Source organism: Calidris pugnax, unplaced genomic scaffold (assembly GCF_001431845.1).
Source record: "Calidris pugnax isolate Ruff unplaced genomic scaffold, ASM143184v1 scaffold188, whole genome shotgun sequence".
Lineage (NCBI taxonomy): Eukaryota > Metazoa > Chordata > Aves > Charadriiformes > Scolopacidae > Calidris > Calidris pugnax.
In genome coordinates this window covers 3,070,840-3,091,774 of record NW_015091257.1, presented here as the reverse complement: position 1 = coordinate 3,091,774, position 20,935 = coordinate 3,070,840, and the positions used below count along the sequence as shown (strand labels likewise).

Sequence of the window (20,935 nt, the reverse complement as noted above, 5' to 3'; positions counted from 1 at the left end):
AGGTACTTCTTGGCCTATCTCTGACCTCATTTAAATGTTGGGGTTTTAACTTTTTCTCAGTGGAAGAAGAGTTCGCACAGATCTGTGTTTAAGACCCATCTGCAGCATGGACCTATTTTAATGAATACCCTTAAAGTCTCAGAAGGTTTTGGTGGGAGATAGTTGCAAAACAGTCCCAGGAGCACTGATTCTTTCCAGCTCTTATCATTAAAATATGAGACTGGAGGAAAGTCAGTTGTTAATTTTGACTTCTTTCTAGTCTTTTATTCAGTCAAGATTGTTTATGTACTCTGTTGAGTTTCTCCACTTTATTAAATGTACTGTTCACTTTCTTTCCTCTTGTTTTTTTTTTTGTAGGAGCTGGATGGTTTGATAGAAATAAACAAAATGACTCACAAGCTTCTGAGTAGATACATGACCTTGGACAGCTTTGATGCCATGTTCAGAGAAGCCAATCACAATGTCTCAGCCCCTTATGGAAGAATCACTCTTCATGTCTTTTGGGAACTCAATTATGATTTCCTTCCAAACTACTGCTACAATGGATCCACTAACAGGTTAGAATGGCAGCCTTTTGTTTGGAGCAGTTCTTCTACCCAACTTCTTTTCTAGCAAATGCTGACAAGTCCATCTCCATTCATTTAGTGTGTTTTCCACTTCTAATGTTTTACTTGAAGTGAAGCTGCATGAGTCATTTTATTAAGTGCTGTCAAATGTATGAAAGCCTGTTATTTGTCCACAGTAGAAGTCAAATGTAACCGCAGCATCCAAATTTTGGCATTTTAATGACATAGCTATGATATGCTGAAAAATAAAGTGTGTGCAAAAATACTGCAAAGTGCGTTATCAGGAAGGTATTTTGGTAAACAGGATCCTCAGCTGTGAGGCAATGGAAATAAAATTATGTTCCTAATTCATGTTAATGTGACAAAAAGGATTGTTTACTGGAGAAGAGTTCAGTGTTTACTGCAACTACAGTTGCAGCCCTTAAGGACAGCGAGTAATGGAAACAGAAAGAGGAAAGTAGGATCTAAAGTTTGAATGAGTGGAAGATGCAATGCTTGGGACTTTGCATTTCTGGGCTTCCTGCTTGTGTGCTGTTTTTAAGATTTGTGTTGCTTTTAGCCTTTACTTAGGTTTTGGTTAAAGCGCTGTGAAGTGACAGTAAAGTGATACTGAATATTGAGCTGTAGGAAGCGGAGGAAGCCTGTTCTCATCTTTCACTGTCTCCTTGGAAAGCTTTCCCTGTCTGACATCTTCCGTGATGGTTATGTTGCATTTTAGATCCAAGATTCTGTCTGTGAAAAAAAAAAAAAAAGGAGTGTTTTTATGGTTAAGTTTTAGCTGAGAAACTTCTGTTAAGTGAATCTGTCTACATGGGAGAGTTGAATGGATTTCTGAGGAAGCTCCTGTTCAGTTGACGTATCTGGAGATCAAATTGGAATATTCAGTGTGATGTATTAAGAATCATACAAGCATAATATTAAAAGAAAATCTTGATGAAATGCTGATTCTTCACCTGTCAGCTTTAATGAAGCACATTCACTGGCTCCTACAACAGTTCAGTCTGTGTTCATCTTGGCTATAAGGACTATGCTACTGCAGACCACAGTGCTTGGGAAGTAAGCCTGGAACACCAAAGGAAGCTAGCAGGATCCTGTAGGGCTGTTGCTTGTCTATTTAAAAGCTACACACAAATTGAGTTAGGCTGAGCCTCAAGCATGTTAGGTAATTAATTCAGGATAATTAATTTAAGTGATGATAAAGGGAGCCAAGTCTTAGGCAGTGTGTGTACCATGTGTCCAATTTCATCACAGAATTGCTGTGGTTTCAGTCAAAAATAGCAGTGTGGACCAAATTAAAGTGTGCTGCACACTCTATGCGGTGCCCATTGATATTTTTACTAGAAGAAGGAACAGGGAATTTCTAGCACTTTTATAGTTCTTAAGCACATTCATTACTGCTGCCTTGCTGTTAGCTTGACCTTTAAAGTTATGAGTTCTCTCTGTGTTCAGCTGTAGAGGTTATTGTGTGCAAATACAGGAATGCACGGTGAGGAACTCTGTGAGAGCTGCTAGTTTAACTCCTGACTCTTGATAGGTATTGTCTTGCATGAAAGCTATGTGTAAACAAGGGAAGAAAAGTAACAATGAAGGCTGGAAGAAAGAGAAATAAGTATGATGAAAAGCAGAGAGGTTGGTTGGTTGGTGAGGAACTGGAGGTGGAGTTCCCGGGAAAAGTGTAATACCTATGACTTGCCTCTCATTAACTTGACCACAGCCTAAGTGTAAGGATCCTTCTTTAAAAGTTAGTGTATTGGTCAGATTAACTTGTATCCAGTACTTTTTGAAGCTCTGCTCCCAAGAATGCTTCAATGTGATGATTTCAAATATTTGTAAAAGAGTGTTTAGGAACCCTGCAGGTTTGATTCAAAGGCCAAGGCCATTCACACAGAAGTATTGAAACATGCTGCATGTTTAATTATTTGGGACTCAGGAATATTTTTACATCCTGTAACGTACTGAGATTAAACAGTGAGGCTGCTATTAAAAGATTTAGCAATTTAATAATTGCAGTTGCCAGTTTTCTGAAATTTAGTCTTGTTAGTGCTGGCCAGCTGCACAGCCATGTCCATGCTAAGCAACAGTTTGTGGAGAAGGAATGGGGATATGAGCAAGGGGACTTCTATGGATGGGCATTAGTGGTGAAATCCAAGGATGTTTTTAATCCACCTGTTGTCGATCAGGAAAGAAAGAGAACAAACTTTTGAATAATGACACAAGCATATGAACTCAGGTGAGGTCAAAGCTCTCTCTAGTCCAGTGTGCTGACGCTGGCAGCAGCCATGCAGAGGCTGAGTATGAAAACAAGGGAAGGTTGTGGTGATTTTTCTCCTAGGAAACGTGCCAGCCTCTAGCACCAATCAGGTGTTTCTCTGAAACAAAAATGGTGGGATATTAGTGCATTTCTGGCTCTTTACAGGGCAGGTTTTTTCCCCATTTCTTTGTCTGGATCTTTTGTAAAGCTGTGTGATGTTTTGGCATTCATGACGTGCTGTAGTGAGGAGTCTGCAGTGAAGCTGTGTGCTGCACAAAAAGCTGTCCCTTTTAGTTTGGTCTCAAGCCATTGCCAGTTCTTATACCAAAAGAGACCATGAGCAGCCGTTTCCCTCTTGTTGCCTTTTCTGTGCCGATTGGGACTTTTTTTTAATAGCCCTCTCTCATATTGGCCCTCAGTTGCATGTTTTTCCAAGACAAAGATCTCTCCACACCAGGAATCTTTTTCATGCTTATGTCCACATTGATACTTTTTTCATTCTTCTCTATCTCTGTGAAGTTAGAAGGGCTAGGGCTGTCCAGAGGGTTCAAATGACAGGACAACTTCCAAATTCCTTCTTTGCTCCTTTTCCACTATCTATAGTGTTCCCTTTTCTGCCTTATTTTCTTTAATAATTCTAAGCTGGTCTTTTCCTTTTGTGATAGTGTGTTTTGTTTTCGGGGCTAACAGAGGAGCAAGTTGTGAGACAGCCTAGCCATTTATTTGCATTGAGAATTTTCTGTGCTTTCTTGACTGAAATGATACAAGCTTCCGGAGACAGCAGTCAGACTTGTAGCACCATTTCCTCTCTACACATTATCCAAATTTGTTTTCTCTGCTAAAAATGTATGTGTATAGCACTCTTTCAAATGCAGCATGACATGTTTCTTTTGAGTGAATGAACAAAAAGTCCAGCTTTTTATTTTTCAGTCTTTCTGCCTGCCTCCCCCTTCCTTTCGCGAGCTTTCTGTCTCTCTCATGCTGCTTTTGAGACTAGTTTTCACAAGAGAACAGCTGTGTCCTCTTGTCTTGCATATAGTCTGTGACAGTTACTCTTTAGAAGAATTTTCAGCCCTTTCAGACACTGCTGGAGCAAACCTGAAAAGCAGCCTGGCAGTGAAACTACCTAGTTTCTGCTACAGAGAGCCAAATGGTGCGGTTATATAGGGCTGATCCAAACTAGGGGTGACTGTAGTCAAATGCTCCATCAAATTTGACAACAAGCACCTTATCTTTCCCCAACAAACAAAAAATAAAATAAAATAAAGTCTTTCTTCCAAAAGGAATGGTGATAGCAATGGAGTGGCAGATACCTGTTACTCTGTCATGCTCTGTTTCGTCTACTGTTTTTTCACACTTCAGTTTGTAGCCTCCTGTTCTCTCTGTCTTGACATTCATGTTCAAGAAGGGTGAGTTAGATCTGGCATTCGCTAAAAGAGGAGGTGTGGGGGCTACCCTTAGATCTGGTAGACAGATCTAAGCTAATTTGAGAAGGCTGGAAGTTAGAAGTGTTCGTACCAATTAGGCAGGGAAGTGCAGAGGGACACTTTCTTTCTGAGCAGGAAGGGAGGATTGTGGTATCTTATTCGTTCTGAGATGAAGGTCAGGAATCACAGAATGATATGGGGTTGGAAGGGACCTCTGGAGATCATCTAGTCCAATCCCCCTGCCAAAGCAGGTCCACCCAGAGCAGGCTGCACAGGAATGTGTCCAGGCAGGTTTTAAATGTCTTCAGAGACAGAGACTCCACCACCTCTCTGGGCAGCCTGTTCCAGTGCTCTGCTACCCTCAAAGTGAAGAAGTTCCTCCTCATGTTTAGATGAAACTTCTATGTTCAAGTTTGTGCCCATTTCCTCTTGTCCTGTCACTGGGCATCACTGAAAAAAGACTGGCCCCATCCTCTTGACACCCACCCTTTAAGTATTTATAAGCATTGCCCAGATCTCCCCCCAGTCTTCTACAGACTAAAAAGACCCAAGTCCCTCAGCCTTTCCTCATAAGAGAGATGCTCCAGGCCCCTCATCATCTTCATAGCCCTATGAAGTTTATGAATGAGATTGTCTGTCTGATCTGGTGCCTGCAGTAGTAATGAAGCAGACTCATTGACCGAAGTGCTGTATTTCAGATTTCTCTTTATTTTCTTAAATAGATTATGGTAATTAGAATCACAAAAGAATTTAGGTTAGTTTGTGAAGTACTCACTATGAACTCCTTCCTGGCAGGTATCACAGAAATGACGAAATAAAATTATTTGATCCCTAGAATATTTGCTTTGGAGCTCACATTGTCCTTTAGCAATCACTATTGCAAAGCTTTGGTAAGCCAGCAGGCTTTTCATCTGCTTAATCTACTTTGCTTACAACCTGCGTTGATTAAAATGGATAAATTGCTGTGAGATCATCAACACTGATTAAAAATGAAAAGAACTGATTATCTTGCAGTATGCCAAAAACCTGCATCCAGCAGTATCTGTGGGAAAGTAAAAATTTGCCTAGCTTTAGCGTTGATATTCAAAGAGCTTCAGTCCTGCAAAGTTTCTGTTTCTTGAAGGAGGAGCAGGAGGATTGCAACCAGCAGGATGTCAAAAAGAAAACACATGCACACACACTGAAAAAAGTTTGAAGAATAGCAAATTACGGTGGACTGTAATGGTTTCTGTATAGCCCTTATTTTTGAGATAAGAAATCTCTAATATTTACCTGAATTTCACTGAATTTCACTGAATTTCTAGAGTTGGAAGGGACCATAGAGATCATCTAGTCCAACTCCCCTGCTGAAGCAGGATTGCCTAGAGCTAGAGCATGTTACTCAGGACTACATCCAGGCGGGTTTTGAAAATCTCCAAAGAAGGGGACTCCACAACCTCCCTGGGCAGCCTGTTCCAGGGTTCCGTCACCCTCACCGTGAAGAAGTTTCTCCTCATATTTGAGTGGAACCTCTTATGTTCCAACTTGTGCCCGTTGCCCCTCGTCCTCTCGGTGGGAACCACTGAAAAGAGTCTGGCTCCCTCCTCCTTCAACCCTCCCTTGAGATACTTGTAGGCGTTGATAAGGTCTCCCCTCAGCCTTCTCTTCTCCAGACTAAAGAGTCCCAGCTCTCTCAGTCTCTCCTCATAAGGGAGATGCTCCAATCCCTGAATCATCTTTGTAGCCCTACGCTGGACTCTTTCTAGTAGTTCCCTGTCCCTCTTGAACTGGGGAGCCCAGAACTGGACACAGTACTCCAGTTGTGGCCTCACCAGTGCAGAGTAGAGGGGGAGAATGACTTCCCTTGACCTGCTGGCTACACTCTTCCCTATACAACCCAAGATACCATTGGCCTTCCTGGCCGCAAGAGCACACTGTTTACTCATTGCCATTTTACTGTCCACCAGGACCCCTAGATCTTTCTCTTCAGTAGTTGCCTCTAGCGGGTCCACCCCTAACCTGTATTGGTGCCTGACATTCTTCTTCCCCAGGTGCAGGACCCTACACTTTTCCCTGTTGAACCTCATGAGGTTCTTCTTTGCCCAGCCCTCCAGCCTGTCCAAGTCTCGCTGGATGGCAGCACAGCCCTCCGGGGTGTCAGCCACTCCTCCCAGTTTGGTATCATCAGCAAACTTGCTGAGGATACACTCTGTCCCCTCGATATATTTGGATTAGTCACATACCTCCTAGAACGATGCACACTCTTCTGCCTGTTGTATTTAGCCATAGCCCTGCCAGAAGATGCCAAGTGACTGTAGCTCTTGCTCCTGCTTCCTTTTCTTAACCTCTTTCTTCCTCTCGTAATCTTTCACCCACGTCCCTCAAGAAAGTATAAAATGGGTGCTTGCTTCAAGTCTTTAAGAAACCTCTAAGGTTACTTTGCAATTATTCTAAAACATTAGAGTTGGAAAAACCCCCAAGAATGTAGAGGAGGACTGGGGAACACGCAAGAGTTACTTGTGTTTGTACAGAGCTAATGAAACTTAAGAGACGGTGTCTTGGAAGTATTTCTCTGGTATTTGATTTCTAAGGCTATGATTTCTTCTAAATCCAAATACAGTCTCTCTGCTTAGCTCCCAGACACTAATGACACTGTAGTTCAAATATATTCATAATACCTTTTTGATAAAAGAAAGAATAACAGTTACAGCTTCCCAAGTCATGGGATGCATCCATATTTATATTCTGAAACACTCTTTTCCTTTTGAGGGTTTTAAATGAGTGATAACAAATCAGGTCTTGCCCGATACATCTGCATGCTGAAACCCAGTCTTATCTCAAATGACATGGTATCTCTTTTGATTTCTTTTATTGTAAAGATTTTCTTAGGGCTTGGAAATTGATGTCGGTTTAAAAAGGAACAGGATTTGGAGAGAAAGAAGGGGAAGTAGAGTAATCTCTGAGACTGTCATATGTTACAGATTACTTTAAATTCCATCAAATGTTTACAACATCTCTCGTAAACTCATTAATGAAGTATCTGTGCAGAAAACAGATTCAAGTAGTCTCAAGAGGAAGTTTTCAGTTGGCGAGTAAGTGAAAAAGAAGGGGGGAAACGTGAAAACTGAGGAAATGTAAACATAAGGAGACTTAAATTAGATATATAGCATCAAAAATAATACACATAAATGATCTTTTTTTCCTCAAAAGCTCTATGGGTTTACCTATTTTTGAGCAGGTTAAAAAAATACAGAAAACCTTGTCCTGAAGTTAGGGATTCTCACAAGAATAATTTAGATTACTCAGAAATAAAACACAGTGCAAATAATTGTAAGCAACATGGTGCAATTTATGCATGTCTGGGTGAAACAATTTTTTATTAGTGTGGCTGTTTTTGTTTTCATATAGGAAATGGGTGTATTAAAAATAGAATTTCTACGTACTTTCTAGGAAAAATTACTAATGAAACATTTATTTTGTGTGTTGATTGAATTCAAACGTATTTTAAACAAAACCAAATCAAGATATAATTGCATCTTATGGTATTATAACGTACTGCAAACTTCTGTTCCTGAAACCTTTTCCTATATGCATTTATTTTACTCAGCTATCACTCAGAACAGCCTGATCTGATACAAAATTTAATGTACACTTCTTAAATAGCTGTTTTTCCTCTTCCCTATGCATATACAGCTTTGCAGCATTTACCAAGAAATCCTTTTTATGAAGTTAAAAAGTAAAGTAGCCATCCAACCTGTAAACACACGCACCGATAATTTTGCTTGGTTTAGTAAGGTTAAGTAAAATCAGAATTGTAGTAGATGTTGGTTTACTTCTTTCTGCACTAGAACTGTAGTGCCACAAAATGTGCATTGCACAGTTAGCAGGCAACATCAGGAGAGTAAGTCTGTGCTGCTTGTTCAGGAAAGGACTTGACCCTGCAGAGATTGGCCTAAGCTTTGGTGCCCTTGGTTTGGAGTGGGCTGTTTGGGGAGGGTCTCTTTATGAGGGAGTGTAGTGATCGGATGAGGGATAATTGTTTTCAACTGAAAGAGGGGGGATTTAGATCAGATATGAGGAAGGAATTCTTTCCTGTGAGGGTGGTGAGGCACTGGAACAGGTTGCCCAGAGAAGTTGTGGATGCCCCATCCCTGGAAGTGTTCAAGGCCAGGCTGGATGGGGCTTTGGGCAACCTGGTCTAGTGGGAGGTGTCCCTGCCCATGGCAGGGGGTTGGAACTCGATGATCTTTGAGGTCCCTTCCAACCCAAACCATTCTATGATTCTGTGATCTTACTTTTGCAGTATTCCATATCTTTGTACTTCTCTTGCCATCCTCCTAACAGTATACAAAAGGTAAAACTAAACATGATTTGTATTGGTACATATTCACGCTAAAGTATGATCAAACTTTTGAAACATTCATTTTGTTACAGGGATTATACCCTTTCTCCTGATTTTTTTTTTTAAAGGTATTAGCCTAAAGCATTTCTCCTGCTGTGCATTTCTTTGGAGGCAAAAAGCTCCAAGACATTAAATAGAAATGTCTTGTTCTTCTTTGAAGGTGTAGTTCATTCTCAAGGACTTAATTTTGTAAGCACAAGGAACTTCCGTGCTCTCTGTGAGAGGCTATTTCTAGTTTGTTGGTTGCTTCTCTTTGTGCTGGGCTGGGTGAGAGTAGAGGTGAGAAATAATTAAGACCAGTAAGTGATGGAGAAGTGCATTATGATTTGTGTCCAGGCTTTCAGACAATGCAGGCATTGTGCTTCCCCAGTTGCAACTTGGGCTGAAAGGCTGCTGGTCTGGCTTTGATTTTATATGTAGACAAAAACAGTATTATACCAGGTAAGGTGCATTAGGCACACACCTGCTATCCTAATTAATTAATTCTTTATTTTGTTTTTATAGATTTGTTCGGACCGTGCTACCGTTTTCTCAGGAGTTTCAGAGAGATAAGCAGCCTAATGCACAGCCACAGTATCTCTATGGATCAAAGGTTGGATCTAATTCCCTTTATATTTACGTTTTGCTAATGTTTAAAGGTATCTTTTTTAATTACAGAAACTACTGAATATGAAAGTTATTAAAAATGGACAGTAATACATTTTGTGGGTATTTTAAATTCAACGTATGGTTGGGTTGTTTTCTGACTTTGCTGTGAAGCTCACCATATTTTTCAGCCAAAGTGCAAATGATTAGTCTGATGGTTACTCTTATCTGACATAGCTAAAAATGAGTCCTTCTCTCAGCTGCCTTGCATTGCACAGTTGCTTATAGTGGCAGAGCAGACTCAAAGAAAAGATTAATTAGTCATCTGGTGAAGTGAGAACAAGAGCCCATCTTGGCTGCAGCTGCTCACTTGTTACAGGGATGAAGACTGTGATGGCAGGAGAAAAGGGAACAGATAGGAAAAACTGCTTCAGATGTTATCTGACTTAAAAGGAATATAGATTCTGACCATCCTAAACTATCAGATAGCAAACTGCTTAAATTAATTTTTTAATTAAAAAAAAAAAAAGCAGCATTTCTTTGACATCTTCAGCCCAAGGACCTCAAAGTTGTTGTGATGAACTTTGACCATCTTCTGGCCATCTCATCTCCTGCGTTAACATAATTTTTCTTGCTTTGCATATTAGGAGTGTCTAGAAGGTTTATGCAGCTTTTCACTAGAAGTGTACATGATATGCAGTCGTGTACTCTGTGCCTTAAAGCAGCAGTGCCAAATACTGGAAATGAGCTTACGTAGATGACAAGTTGAGAGAGTACTTGGCACAAGAGAATAGTCGTGGGCTTTCATGGAGCTATCTGAGTGAGGAAAGTTAGCCTGTATTCACAGGACCAATGCTGTGCTCATGTGTGCAGTATTGTATGTGGGAAGGATAAATTTATTCCCTCTGATCACTGCAGATTTATTTTCTTACATTTCAGAATTATTACCTGAGTCTTAACAACAGTTAAAGGCATAACATGAACATGTTACATATATCTGGTTTTTTTTAATATCAAGTCAGAAATATTGATCTACTTCCAACAGCAGTAAAAATCATTTGAGAATATTTAACAAGATGTCACTTTTAATTTTGCATTGTTTTCTTGAGTTATCTAGAAGGCAAAAAATGAAAGTATGGAAAAAGATCAATAACAATATAAGGATGAAGTTAGAGGATTGTTGACTAAAAAAAAGTTTTAAAATCATGTACTCAGTTATCCTTGTAATTTGTACAAGTGCACTGTAAATGTCATTTTCATGTCTACATACTTTTATTATCTAGCTCTCACTCAAATGTGAACATAATTAGTCCTTGTCTTACTGTTATTTTCTGCACATCGTACCCTAGCTATATGGTGTAGTCTCTGTGAAGTGATTTGCCTAGCAAGCTAATTTTTGAGAGCTGAAGAGATAGCTCAGAAATTACAAATTTCATTCCTAATACATCTGCAGTATTTGTAAAACTTTCATGCTTTTAAAATGTAAAGGAGACAGAAAAGAATTCACATGTCTTTAATGGGTAATGTAACAGCTGATTGTCTGGTACTGCGAATAGTGTTTTATATAATTGCTCTCCAGCAGGGAACAGTAAATTATAGGAAGTGGGATTTTCTTACATTAGAGTTATAGTGTTCCTTACTATTTTAGGAATTCACCAGATGCAGCGTAAAGAGCAAAAACCCCACTGAATTTAGTAGAGATTGCTAACTTAATTTATCTAAGTGATGATGCAGTGGGGATTAACTGAGGAACCCTTTTTTTATCAGTCAGGTTACATTATTAAAATGACTTTAATAACCTTTACTCTGAGAGCTATACATTTCAGAAATCTGTTTAATTTTTCTATATGAGCAGAGGCAATCAAGGGGGTTCTTAGATGCATTTCTGAAGCAAGTTTCATGACTAGATATGTCTATATTAGCAGATATTCTTGGCTCTCTGTAGTTTTAAATTTTTACAAGACTGTATTTCTATTGTTGAATCTAGTGTATTTTGGAATTGAGAATATCTGAATGGAATTTTAGGAGGACATTTCTACTGTATGTATCAAGTAATTCTTATATGCTAGAGGTTACACATTCTAGCATGTGATATATTTGTATGATATTGTTCTGTGTGCTCTATAGCTAGGCTTGTCATAGAGAAAACCCTTTTTTGGTTCCTTTAATGGTTATATTGTTGAATTGCCTCCTGACTGGATAATAGTGGGCTATGGAGTAGCTATAAATTTTTTATTTTATTGTCTTTTTTGAGTTCTTGAACTATTAAAGATATTCAGGTGAGCAATTCATATCGATCATATACCCAAGCAATATGACTTTGTATTTTCCTTATTGGTCTTTTTTGCTGTTGGTTGGGTTTGGGTTTTTTTGGTGGTGGGTGGGGGTTTTTTGTTTTTCTTAGCAATCCATGATGTTTATTTAGGTCAAGACAAAAGCATTGCAGTGTCTTGTGCATATGTACACTCATACATGTATGCGTTGGACTGTAATGGCTAAACACTTTCTGTGCAGTAGCTTTGCAAAAGCAGTGTGCTTGCTTAAGAATAATTAGAGAAATTTTTAGTTTTGATCTCAAAGCGTTCACGTATTCTCAGATATTTCTAAATGGATCAAAGCATTTGGTCTGTATTAATGTGCATTGATGCTTAGCATAGGCAGTTGTGTTCACGTTCTCTGTTGTATCTGAGGTTTTCTGAGTGGTATCTTCATCTAATTAGCAAAACAGAAACCCTCTCCTGGGTGATATGGGGGCAGAGCTGTCAGGAGGGAAGGAGCCAGCCTGCAAAAGCTCGTCAGCCTTTTAAGTGACCGGATGTATTTTAAAAGCTCATTGAGCATGGTCACTGAAATCTCTTTATTCAGGTGAAATGTGTGTAGAATTAATAAAATGAATGTTAGTAGATTTAAATTTGCAACATGGGCTGGGTGCATAAAATATTTAATAATGTAGATAATAGAGTGTCTTCTGGGGATTTTAAACTAACTGGGTGTTAATGAAGTACCTGGTTTTATAGAGGCTGTGTAGACCAGAATTTAAGGGCTTCCTTTCTGACTTGTACATTTTCCGAAGATTTTCATGTTTGTATGTCTTCTGCATTTTGTAGATGCTAAGGAAAATACTTCTCAATGCGAATCTAATGGTTTTTACCTCCTGCTGGTGCACAAATTAACATCAGTTTGCACTATGTGCATCTTGTCAGTTTAGTAATCACTTAGAATATTTGCTCCTTACTGGAGCACTCTTTAAACTGGACAGTGAACTGCCAGGACACAGAATTTCCAGGGTGAACCTGAATGAATCTGTAATAAAACTGTCTGAGCAAGAGACAAAGAATCGTGCAGCTCTGTGAGCGTATGATGACGTGAGTCCTTCATAACTAGTGATAACTTCAGGTGTCACTCCTTATGCATGGCTCATTTGCAGCGGGTGTGAGATGGTCCATTGCTCATGAGGTGATGTAAATGTTTAAGTAGTGCACAGTAAACTCCTTGGGTGGAATGGTTTTATGTTTAGATGAGGTAAATCCCATTCGTGGGAGCTCTTCCATGGTAGCTCCTTGCCTTCTCAATCTGATGTATACATGTGTCTTTTTGTGTATATGTGTTTGTGTGTAAATAACAAAATGCAGTAAGTGAATTGCCACAAAACTGCTTTAAGGCTGAACTACTCCTTGTTCTCAGTATGGCATATACATGTGTGTATAACACATAAATGCCTGTAAATATATGTATTGGACTGCCTCAAAACCCACATAAGGAAACAGAGATGCAAAGAAGTGAACAGGTTTTCAAGGACTCAGGATGTTGGCAGAGATAAGAATATAAGTCTCCTGGCTCCATCCCTTTAACATTAAAATAATCTTTCCTCTCTTTGATGAAATCCTAGTCAGGGAAATGTTGCTGTCAGTTTGATTATTGTCATTTTAAAGCAGCTTTTTTCTGTCCCCACTACCTAGCCACCCCTTTTTGGCAGTAAACCTGTCATGTTGGCATCATGCTCTGAAGCGAGTTTTCCAGTGTCTGTTTCATGAAACACCTTCATTTGAAACAGCAGTAAGCTGTTGTCGTCTTCACAGTTTATTTTAGGCTGGTGTGCAAGACAAAGAAAAACCTGTGTCAGCTGGAGGAAGTGCTACGTAGGGGGGTGGGGGACACGTTATTCCTAACTTACCACAAAAAGACGCCTTTTGAAGTGTCTTCTAAAAGTAATACTCGCCCCCGCTCAGCACGTGTTGCTGTGTCGTACCTATTTTAGCAGGAAAAGAGTAAAGACGACGCACCAAACTTATGCCAATTCCTGTCTTCCCAGCAAGATGAGAGTTGACGTCTTTCACACGTTGTGGGAAATGTTGTCAAAATACAGTAGCTGAAAAGACCCACAGCCTGCTGTGAAATATTCGGCGGGGGCTCTCTTGCCAGAACCGTACACCCTCCCGGCTTCCAGGGTACGGTGGAAAGGGATGGCAGCTGCCCAGCCAGCAGTTCCCCAGCCTTTACTGGTACAAACCAAAGGGTGTCAGCAAGAGCTGGCTTTACACGTACATTCCTATCAATAGCAGTTTAAAATACCTGCAGTCACAGTGTATCATTGTTTTTTCGGACATACCATACCGTACAGAGTTACTAACATTTATTGTGTTTTTATGGAACAGAAATGCACTTCAGAGATTTAAAACAGGGTGACTTATACATGGAAGCCAGATGAGATGCATTGTGTTGTGAGGGTGAACAGATTTCTGTCCAAAGGGCCTTTCTTGGGACTTTGCCATGAAGCTCAAGGCAGAGTGAGATGATTGGCAGATTTGATCGTCACAAAAATAAAATGTGTTTTGACCTGTTTTTAATTCCTTGCCCCCTTCATTACACAAAACACACTCTGCAGTTGGATAGAAATTTGCAGCTGGTGGATGAGTTTTATTATTAAAACTGAAAGGGAAAAAGAGAAGGAAGGGCCAGGAGTTGCTTCTCTGAAATCCCGTTTCCTCTACAGGGAATCACTCGCCCGATGGCTTGTGGTGGAAGCAGAAGGTGGTGGGTCGAGGAGAGTGCAAAGTACGATAACCCAGGATATTTTCTTAGTTTTGTTATAAGTATCCTTACAGAGTTGCTGTCTTGCATGTGTTTTTAGACTGAATTTCAAAGTTGGGTGAAAGGATACCATTAAAATTTGGATGGGAGCTTTGGTGAGCGCCGTGGTCGGCAAAGTGTGTAGTCTGAGTGTAGGAGTTTGCAGTGTGTGATTTGAAGAAGCGGTTGGGATTTTGGGGGCAAAACTCACACTGGGAAACCTCTGCACTCGGGGTGTAAGTTCCAGTTGCCTGTAGTGCAGCGGTTTGGGTTGCCTCTGAAAATTTCTACTCAGTTTTGATTTACGCTAGTAAAAAAAAAAGTGTCTTGCTCACTTTTTATGCATTTTTATATTTGTTTGCTGTATTAGGCTAGAGAAAAGTAACCAAAAAAAATCCCCTCAAAATGTGACTGGATTATTTGCTACATGCTTCATTTTTAAGTAACGGAGTGTGGTTGAAGTTATCATCTAGGAATGTGAACCTTTGCCTCTGAGTACCTCTGGCTGTGTATGGGCTGTTGGAAAGGGATGTGACACTGGAGGTACAGCCAGGAGCGCTGTGGTGAGCTCCAACAGCGCATGCAATGCAGTTGGAGCAGTTGGGATGTCATATGGAGTAAAAAAGTCCTCCCTGACAAAAGGTTTCTAGTTTAGAGCAGAACACTGTCCTGTCGTTGGCACTCGTTCCCGACTTTTGGAAGTTGTCATGACAGGCTCCTTGCATGCTGAGGGATTCTCTATGATTGTGGCCAGCTGGATGCCACCTGGATGCTTTTCCTCGGCGTCCTGCATCAGTTGGCTCTGCCTGCCGAGCTCCTCTGAGGTGCACGCCATGCTTTTGGTCCACGCCATCCCATGGTCTTGTTCGGAGGTCCCGTTTCGCCCTTGCAAACGCTCGCGTCTCCTGCGGCACAGGAGGTGCAGGCAGCCATAGAGGAGGATGGCGGCGATGATGAGGAGCAGGACGCTGCTGGTGAGCCAGATGCCCAGGGCAAGGTCTTTCTTGGTGTTGCTGGCGGATGCCGGGTCTTGTTCCAGCGTGTTGAAGACTCTGCACTGGTCACTGGAGGGGTTGGCGGACTGGCAGGTCACGCACACGATGTACGTCGTCAGAGGAGCCAGGTTTTCAACAACAAAGGAGGAGCGAGTGGTGGGCACCCTCTCTTCCTTCTGAAAGCTCTTTCTCGAGTAGCTGGATAGCATGCTGTTCCAGTTAGGGTGGTACATGACGCTGTAAAAGGTGTCGACACAACTGGCCATTTTGGGCCAAATTACCATTGCCGTGCTTCCGGTGATGTTTTGAACGGTTATTCCCATCAGGATGTTGCTTAGGTAGGTTTTTTTCTCTCTTGATGCAGATCTCACTGTGGAACGGGGAGACGTTTGTTTCCCAGGGAGGTAACTGAGAAGTTGCAGCACTGGAGGTGTTGTGTGGGTCTTAATCGTAGTGCTCTGTAATTTAGGAAAGGATTTTTGTTAGGAAACTATGCTCTTATTGTTCTTACTGCTGCGTCAAAGTCAGAGTTGGCAGTTCATAAAGTTTGGAGTGTTTTAAACAGTGTACTTTTTTCCCCAAGTGAAAGGCTGGATATATGCTTATAGAGCTTGTCTAGATCTAGATAGAATGATAGAATCGTCTAGGTTGGCAGAGACCCTTGGGATCATCGAGTCCAACCATCTACCCTACTCTACAAAGTCCTCCCCTACACCATGTCCCTTAGCACTGCATCTAAACGGCCCTTAAACACAGCCAGGGATGGTGACTCCACCCCCTCCCTGGGCAGCCTGTTCCAATGCTCTATCACTCTTTCGGTGAAAAATTCTTTCCTAATGTTCAATCTAAACCTACCCTGTTGGAGCTTGAAGCCATTCCCTCTCGTTCTGTCACTAATTACCTGTGAGAAGACACCAGCACCAACCTCTCTACAGTGTCCTTTCACGAAGTTGTAGAGAGTGATGAGGTCTCCCCTCAGCCTCCTCTTCCTCATACTAAACAGTCCCAGATAGTTGGATCTTGTCTCCATGAGATGGTGTGTGTTGCCAAATTTGCAATTGAGGAACCACTTCCATTCACAGGATTTTTTCAGATGACTGTGCAACAGGGAACGAGGCGATGCTGGCCTTCAGCATCCTGTTCAAACTTTGCCTTCATGTCAACTTTGGTATAAACACTACCTACATGTTTGGGACAGTCCCTAGAATAAGGTCACTGGACATTTGTGTCTCAAGGAATCTGTAGTTAGGTAACATTAAGGGAAACAAAATCTCTTCAAGATTATAGAGAAGAGTGGTGAATATGCTTTGTACTTCTGAAATATGTACCGCTCCCACAGGAGTTTAAATGATCAGAAGTTCAAACAAATGCATTAATAAATGCCTCTGTTCTTTGGAGCAACGCTGGAGTTTTCTTTTTAATAGGACAAACATTTCTAATAGGAAAAAAACCTTAACATTTAGCATAATTTTATGTTATGAGTCAAACTCATAAAAAAAATGTCATTGAAATCTAAACTGAATTGAACTGCTGTCTGGCATTAAACTAAAGACTGACAGATTGACTATCCAACTAATTAACTCTTTATGTGTCACACAAAATACTCGCCTAATGAGTTTGTTTGTAGGTGGGGTTTGGATTTATTTGTTTGTTTTTTAAGGAAAAGAAATGCAGCATTTACTTTTCTCTCTAGTCTGAGAGAATTGTATTTTATTTTATTTATTTATTTTTTATTGTTTACTTCTGTAATCTCAAAGCTGGCTTTTGTGAGCAGTGAATTTTCTTAAGCGGCAAGTGTGGGGTGGCAGGAGTGGATCTTAAGGGATAAATTCCTCTGGCCATCCACAAGTCTTGATTTTTGTCTGTCACACTCAATTGAAAAACAAAATGGTATGTAGAAACATCACCAGGTATTGTTGTGTCTCCAATATCATTTTACATTAGCTTCTTACTTGTAGATAGAGTCCGTTTTTTGCTGGTGAGGTAGCTACACCTGTAGCCACTGCTACAGCAGCAGCTGTGATAATTGTACACAATATATATAGTCTTGATGCTAGTCAGCCTCTTGGAGATGCTTTCTCAAGCTGGGCTTAGTTGGTGAAGTACAGCTTTCACTATAGCATACCCTTTGGATAGACAGTGTTTATGTAAAAAAAAACCAAACTAATACTCTTTTCTGTGCTGATTGTATGTAATTCCATAGTCTGTCTACCCTGAACTGATACTCCTCATAAGGTTAGGAAACCTGCCAATATTTTGAGATTCTAAGTTTATGTTACCATTGTAAAGAGCATAAATAAAACATCTATTTTCTGCATTTTTTTAATGCTTCTGCTAAATAATGTCTTGCTTTCAGGACAAGAAGCTGGCTTCTGTCTTGGTAGACTTTTAATTAAAATAATTATTTTATAAAAAAAGAAGCCTTAATAACAGACAGTGTACGTTTTATTTTGTTTCGCAGGTATTTTTGCTTTTACTGTTGTGAGGGTAACTTTTGAGAAAGAACCTCCCTCACCAGTTTAGTAGTCACTTTCCATTGGCACTCCTGGGAAAGTTTTTTCCACTTCTTAATTTTTTAATGGACATAAATGCACATGACAGTAACATTGTATTTCATTGTTTATGACTTCATTAAAACTTTTTTTATGATCAAGTTTTATATGTTAAGTCTCCTGGCTAAATAACAATTGACTATTGAAAATTCTCCTGATGAAGGAAGCTTAGATTTGCTCGTAACATATTCTGAAATTATTCTGTAATACTTTTATTGTACTTCATACTAGATAGGAGGCTGGCAAAATATATATTATTTTTAGTGCAATTTTGGTAGTTACATTACATTAATAGTAAGAATTCTATGTCTGTTTATGTGTGAAAATTGTTGCTCAAGGCTTTTGGGTTCTATTTACTGGGAAGTGGGAAGAAAAAGATCTATGTTTATTTTCATTACGATGTAAAACCTTAGATATGACTGATCTGAGTAGATGCTGCCATTCTAATTGTGTGTTAAGTGCACCCTTTTTGATACAGCAACAGTATAAAGGAATTGAGTTTGCTGTGAAATAAACTTATTAGACAGACACATTTTGGCATCTAACCAACTTCTGCAGATACTAAATTAGGCACATTAGTAAAATCAGAGATTTTACTTCCTCAGTTGTCTTCTCTTTAGCTAGTAGATCCTAATTACTTAAAATTATACTTTATTTTTTATAGAGCACTTCCTAACAGTCTAGACACAATAGTTTCATCCCCATAGCATTTTGTAAGTAGAACGTTCAGATTTTAATTGAATAACAATAATACATTTCTGTTGTTACAAAACATCAGTTATTAGAAGACATAATTACTGACATGTAAATGTTTGGAAAACCCATTTGATGTTTTATAAATCATAAAGTCAGTACTTACCGTCACTTCCTGACGGAAATTTCAGAACAGAATTTTCATATGGTGACGCTGCTGCGAAAATGACATAAACACTCAATTTTCTGCGTCCTTTTTCGCATGAGTTATTTGCTACCTGATCTCTCCTTGCCAGTTTATTTTTTCTTTCCCTCAGATTCCCTGGACTGAATTCTCATTGCTTGGTGCTTTCGGTTTTTAACTCCGATGCTGCTGGTGGCATGGTTTCTTTGTCTCTTAAATTAATGCAAGAGCACATCTCGTCTAAAGGTGCTATTGCCTTGCTCTTCAAAGAACATACAGGAGAAAAAATAATGTCTTTTTTGCCCTTCTCTTGCTTCCCTCTCCTTGGACAGTGTACTGCCTGGACATCCCTGTTATATGCTCTGGTGCCTGTACCAGTGATGCTGTGAGTGATTAATGTTAGCACTTTGATGACATCAGCAACTAACAACTCTCTCTCTCTCCCTTTTTTTTATTTAAGTAGGGGAGGGAGCAAGCATAGTGTGTAAAAAAAAAAAAAAAAAAAAAAAAAAAAGCTCTCTCTCTCTTTCCTTCCCTTCCTCCCCCCGCTGACTTGGTTAGTGGCTTCTTCCCAAAGGATTTTTATGCTTTTGTGCATCATGGAGGGGAAGCGGCGGTGGCGTGTGATGGTGTTTTCTAAATCCCTTTATAAAGCTTCCTTAATCCAGCATTTACAGGTGGACCACTTTAGGTACTTCCCCATGGGGGTTACGCTAAAGATATATTTTTAGATTGGCTGACTTCTTACTGTTACGTACTGGTGAGGTTTTTAATACTGAAATCATGTTTTTTAGGGCTTGCTTTTCTATGACAAATTCCTGGTTTGTGAAGAGGAGTTCCCTCCCATTCACCTCACGGCAGTAAAATGCTATAACCTGCTGAAGCAAGATTCTCCTTGCACTGTTGCTGAAATAGATAGTTTGGACACATTTATGGTTGAGACATACGTGATTGAAAATACCCAAAGTGAAAGGTGAAATCTCACCTTTTTAGGGATAACTGTATATATGTTTTGTGTATGGGGATGTTTGTCTGCAGGTGTTTTCATAAGGTTTTACCAGTTCTTTCCCCTGTCCATGCCCCAGACCCCCTTTCTGTAAGCAGAGAGCTACGCACACCTTGTACTAGCGGGGTGCAGCTCCAGGCTGGCTGCCCGGTGGAGTGTGTGTGGAGTTTAGCCCTGTAGCCACCTCCAACCTAATGGCAGAGCTGTGCTGCCTTATTAGAAGTCTAATCATTAGCCAAGTATCTATGCAGTCATTATATATCAGTTTAGAATCAAATTTTTAAATTTCTAAGATCACAGTTCAAAACATGTTGGAAAGTGGATGTGTATCTTCTATCCCAATCTTTTCTAAAGATGATTTGTAGGTCCTTTTCTTTTATGAGACTAAAATCCTCCAAGAGCTTGACACGGGTTTCAAGACTTGAATTCCTAGTAGTTTCTTTGTGCAACACCATGTATTACAGTATCTGGTATTGCTTTCCATGGATAATTGGGGCAGGATCTGCACTGGAGGGAAGCTCAATGTTCTTCTTGGACACTGGTGAAGGAAAATTTTCTGTTATGGCTGACGTGTGTGACATTGAAAGTCTAACAGTATTTCATGCATATGCATTTCAACAGTATGTCTTTCATGCATGTATTAGAGAGAATGAAAACTGCAGAAAAGAAAAGGAAACACAACAGAACCTTCTGCAAGAAAGGTTGGCAAGGTTCCCTCTTAAAATTAAATTTCAGGATATTAGAAGAACACACAGGAATGCAGGATGTTAAGTTAGCTAGCCCCTCTTTGATCCTCAGCTTAGGCAAATAGTTCCTAAATCCCTACACAGCATCAGTCTGTACCGTTGTGTTCAGAAGAAATGGTTGTTAATATGGCAAAGCACCTGATCCTATTTATACAACTCTGGAATGATTTCCGTGAGGTTGCATCTCAGACTTAGATTTGCTTTGATCTTGTGTACAGCTAATGGGTTTGAAAAAGAGAGATCCTTATTAATTAGTTGCAGAGAGCAGTAACTGCAGAAGGCTGGCTCTTTGTAGTTGAGTCCTTAGAGTCTTAAAACACCTATTTGAACTGAAAATTGAAGTAACTTCTTTCAGGATGTTTTCTATGTAGAATGGACATTATAGGAATAGAACCTGTCCTTTAAATTCAGGAATCTGAACATTGGCATTGACTATTCTTATCCTTTTATACCTGTGTAAGTAGAAGAATATGAGACTG

At 40.0% G+C, this 20,935-nt stretch overlaps 2 protein-coding genes across 3 annotated transcripts in view; one reads left to right on the top strand and one right to left on the bottom strand.

Annotated features, from left to right (window-relative positions):
- CYFIP1 (cytoplasmic FMR1 interacting protein 1) overlaps positions 1 to 20,935 on the top strand; it is an 85,552-nt gene that overhangs the window by 44,340 nt on the left and 20,277 nt on the right. For both annotated transcript variants that reach the window (XM_014960329.1, XM_014960328.1), the window contains exons 22-23: positions 358 to 557; positions 9,130 to 9,217. In XM_014960329.1, the coding sequence (XP_014815815.1) occupies positions 358 to 557; positions 9,130 to 9,217 (288 nt within the window). The remainder of the gene's footprint in view (positions 1 to 357; positions 558 to 9,129; positions 9,218 to 20,935) is intronic.
- LOC106898832 (fibronectin type III domain-containing protein 9-like) lies at positions 13,774 to 19,051 on the bottom strand. Its single transcript, XM_014960330.1, has 2 exons — positions 18,687 to 19,051; positions 13,774 to 15,733 (listed from the first exon to the last, which is right to left on the bottom strand). The coding sequence occupies exon 2, from the start codon at positions 15,596 to 15,598 to the stop codon at positions 14,927 to 14,929; it is 672 nt and encodes a 223-aa protein (XP_014815816.1). The 5' UTR covers positions 15,599 to 15,733; positions 18,687 to 19,051; the 3' UTR covers positions 13,774 to 14,926.

Bases quoted from the DNA above. Each gene is read 5' to 3' on its own strand.
- LOC106898832 (XM_014960330.1), bottom strand. From the start codon at position 15,598: ATGGGAATAACCGTTCAAAACATCACCGGAAGCACGGCAATGGTAATT.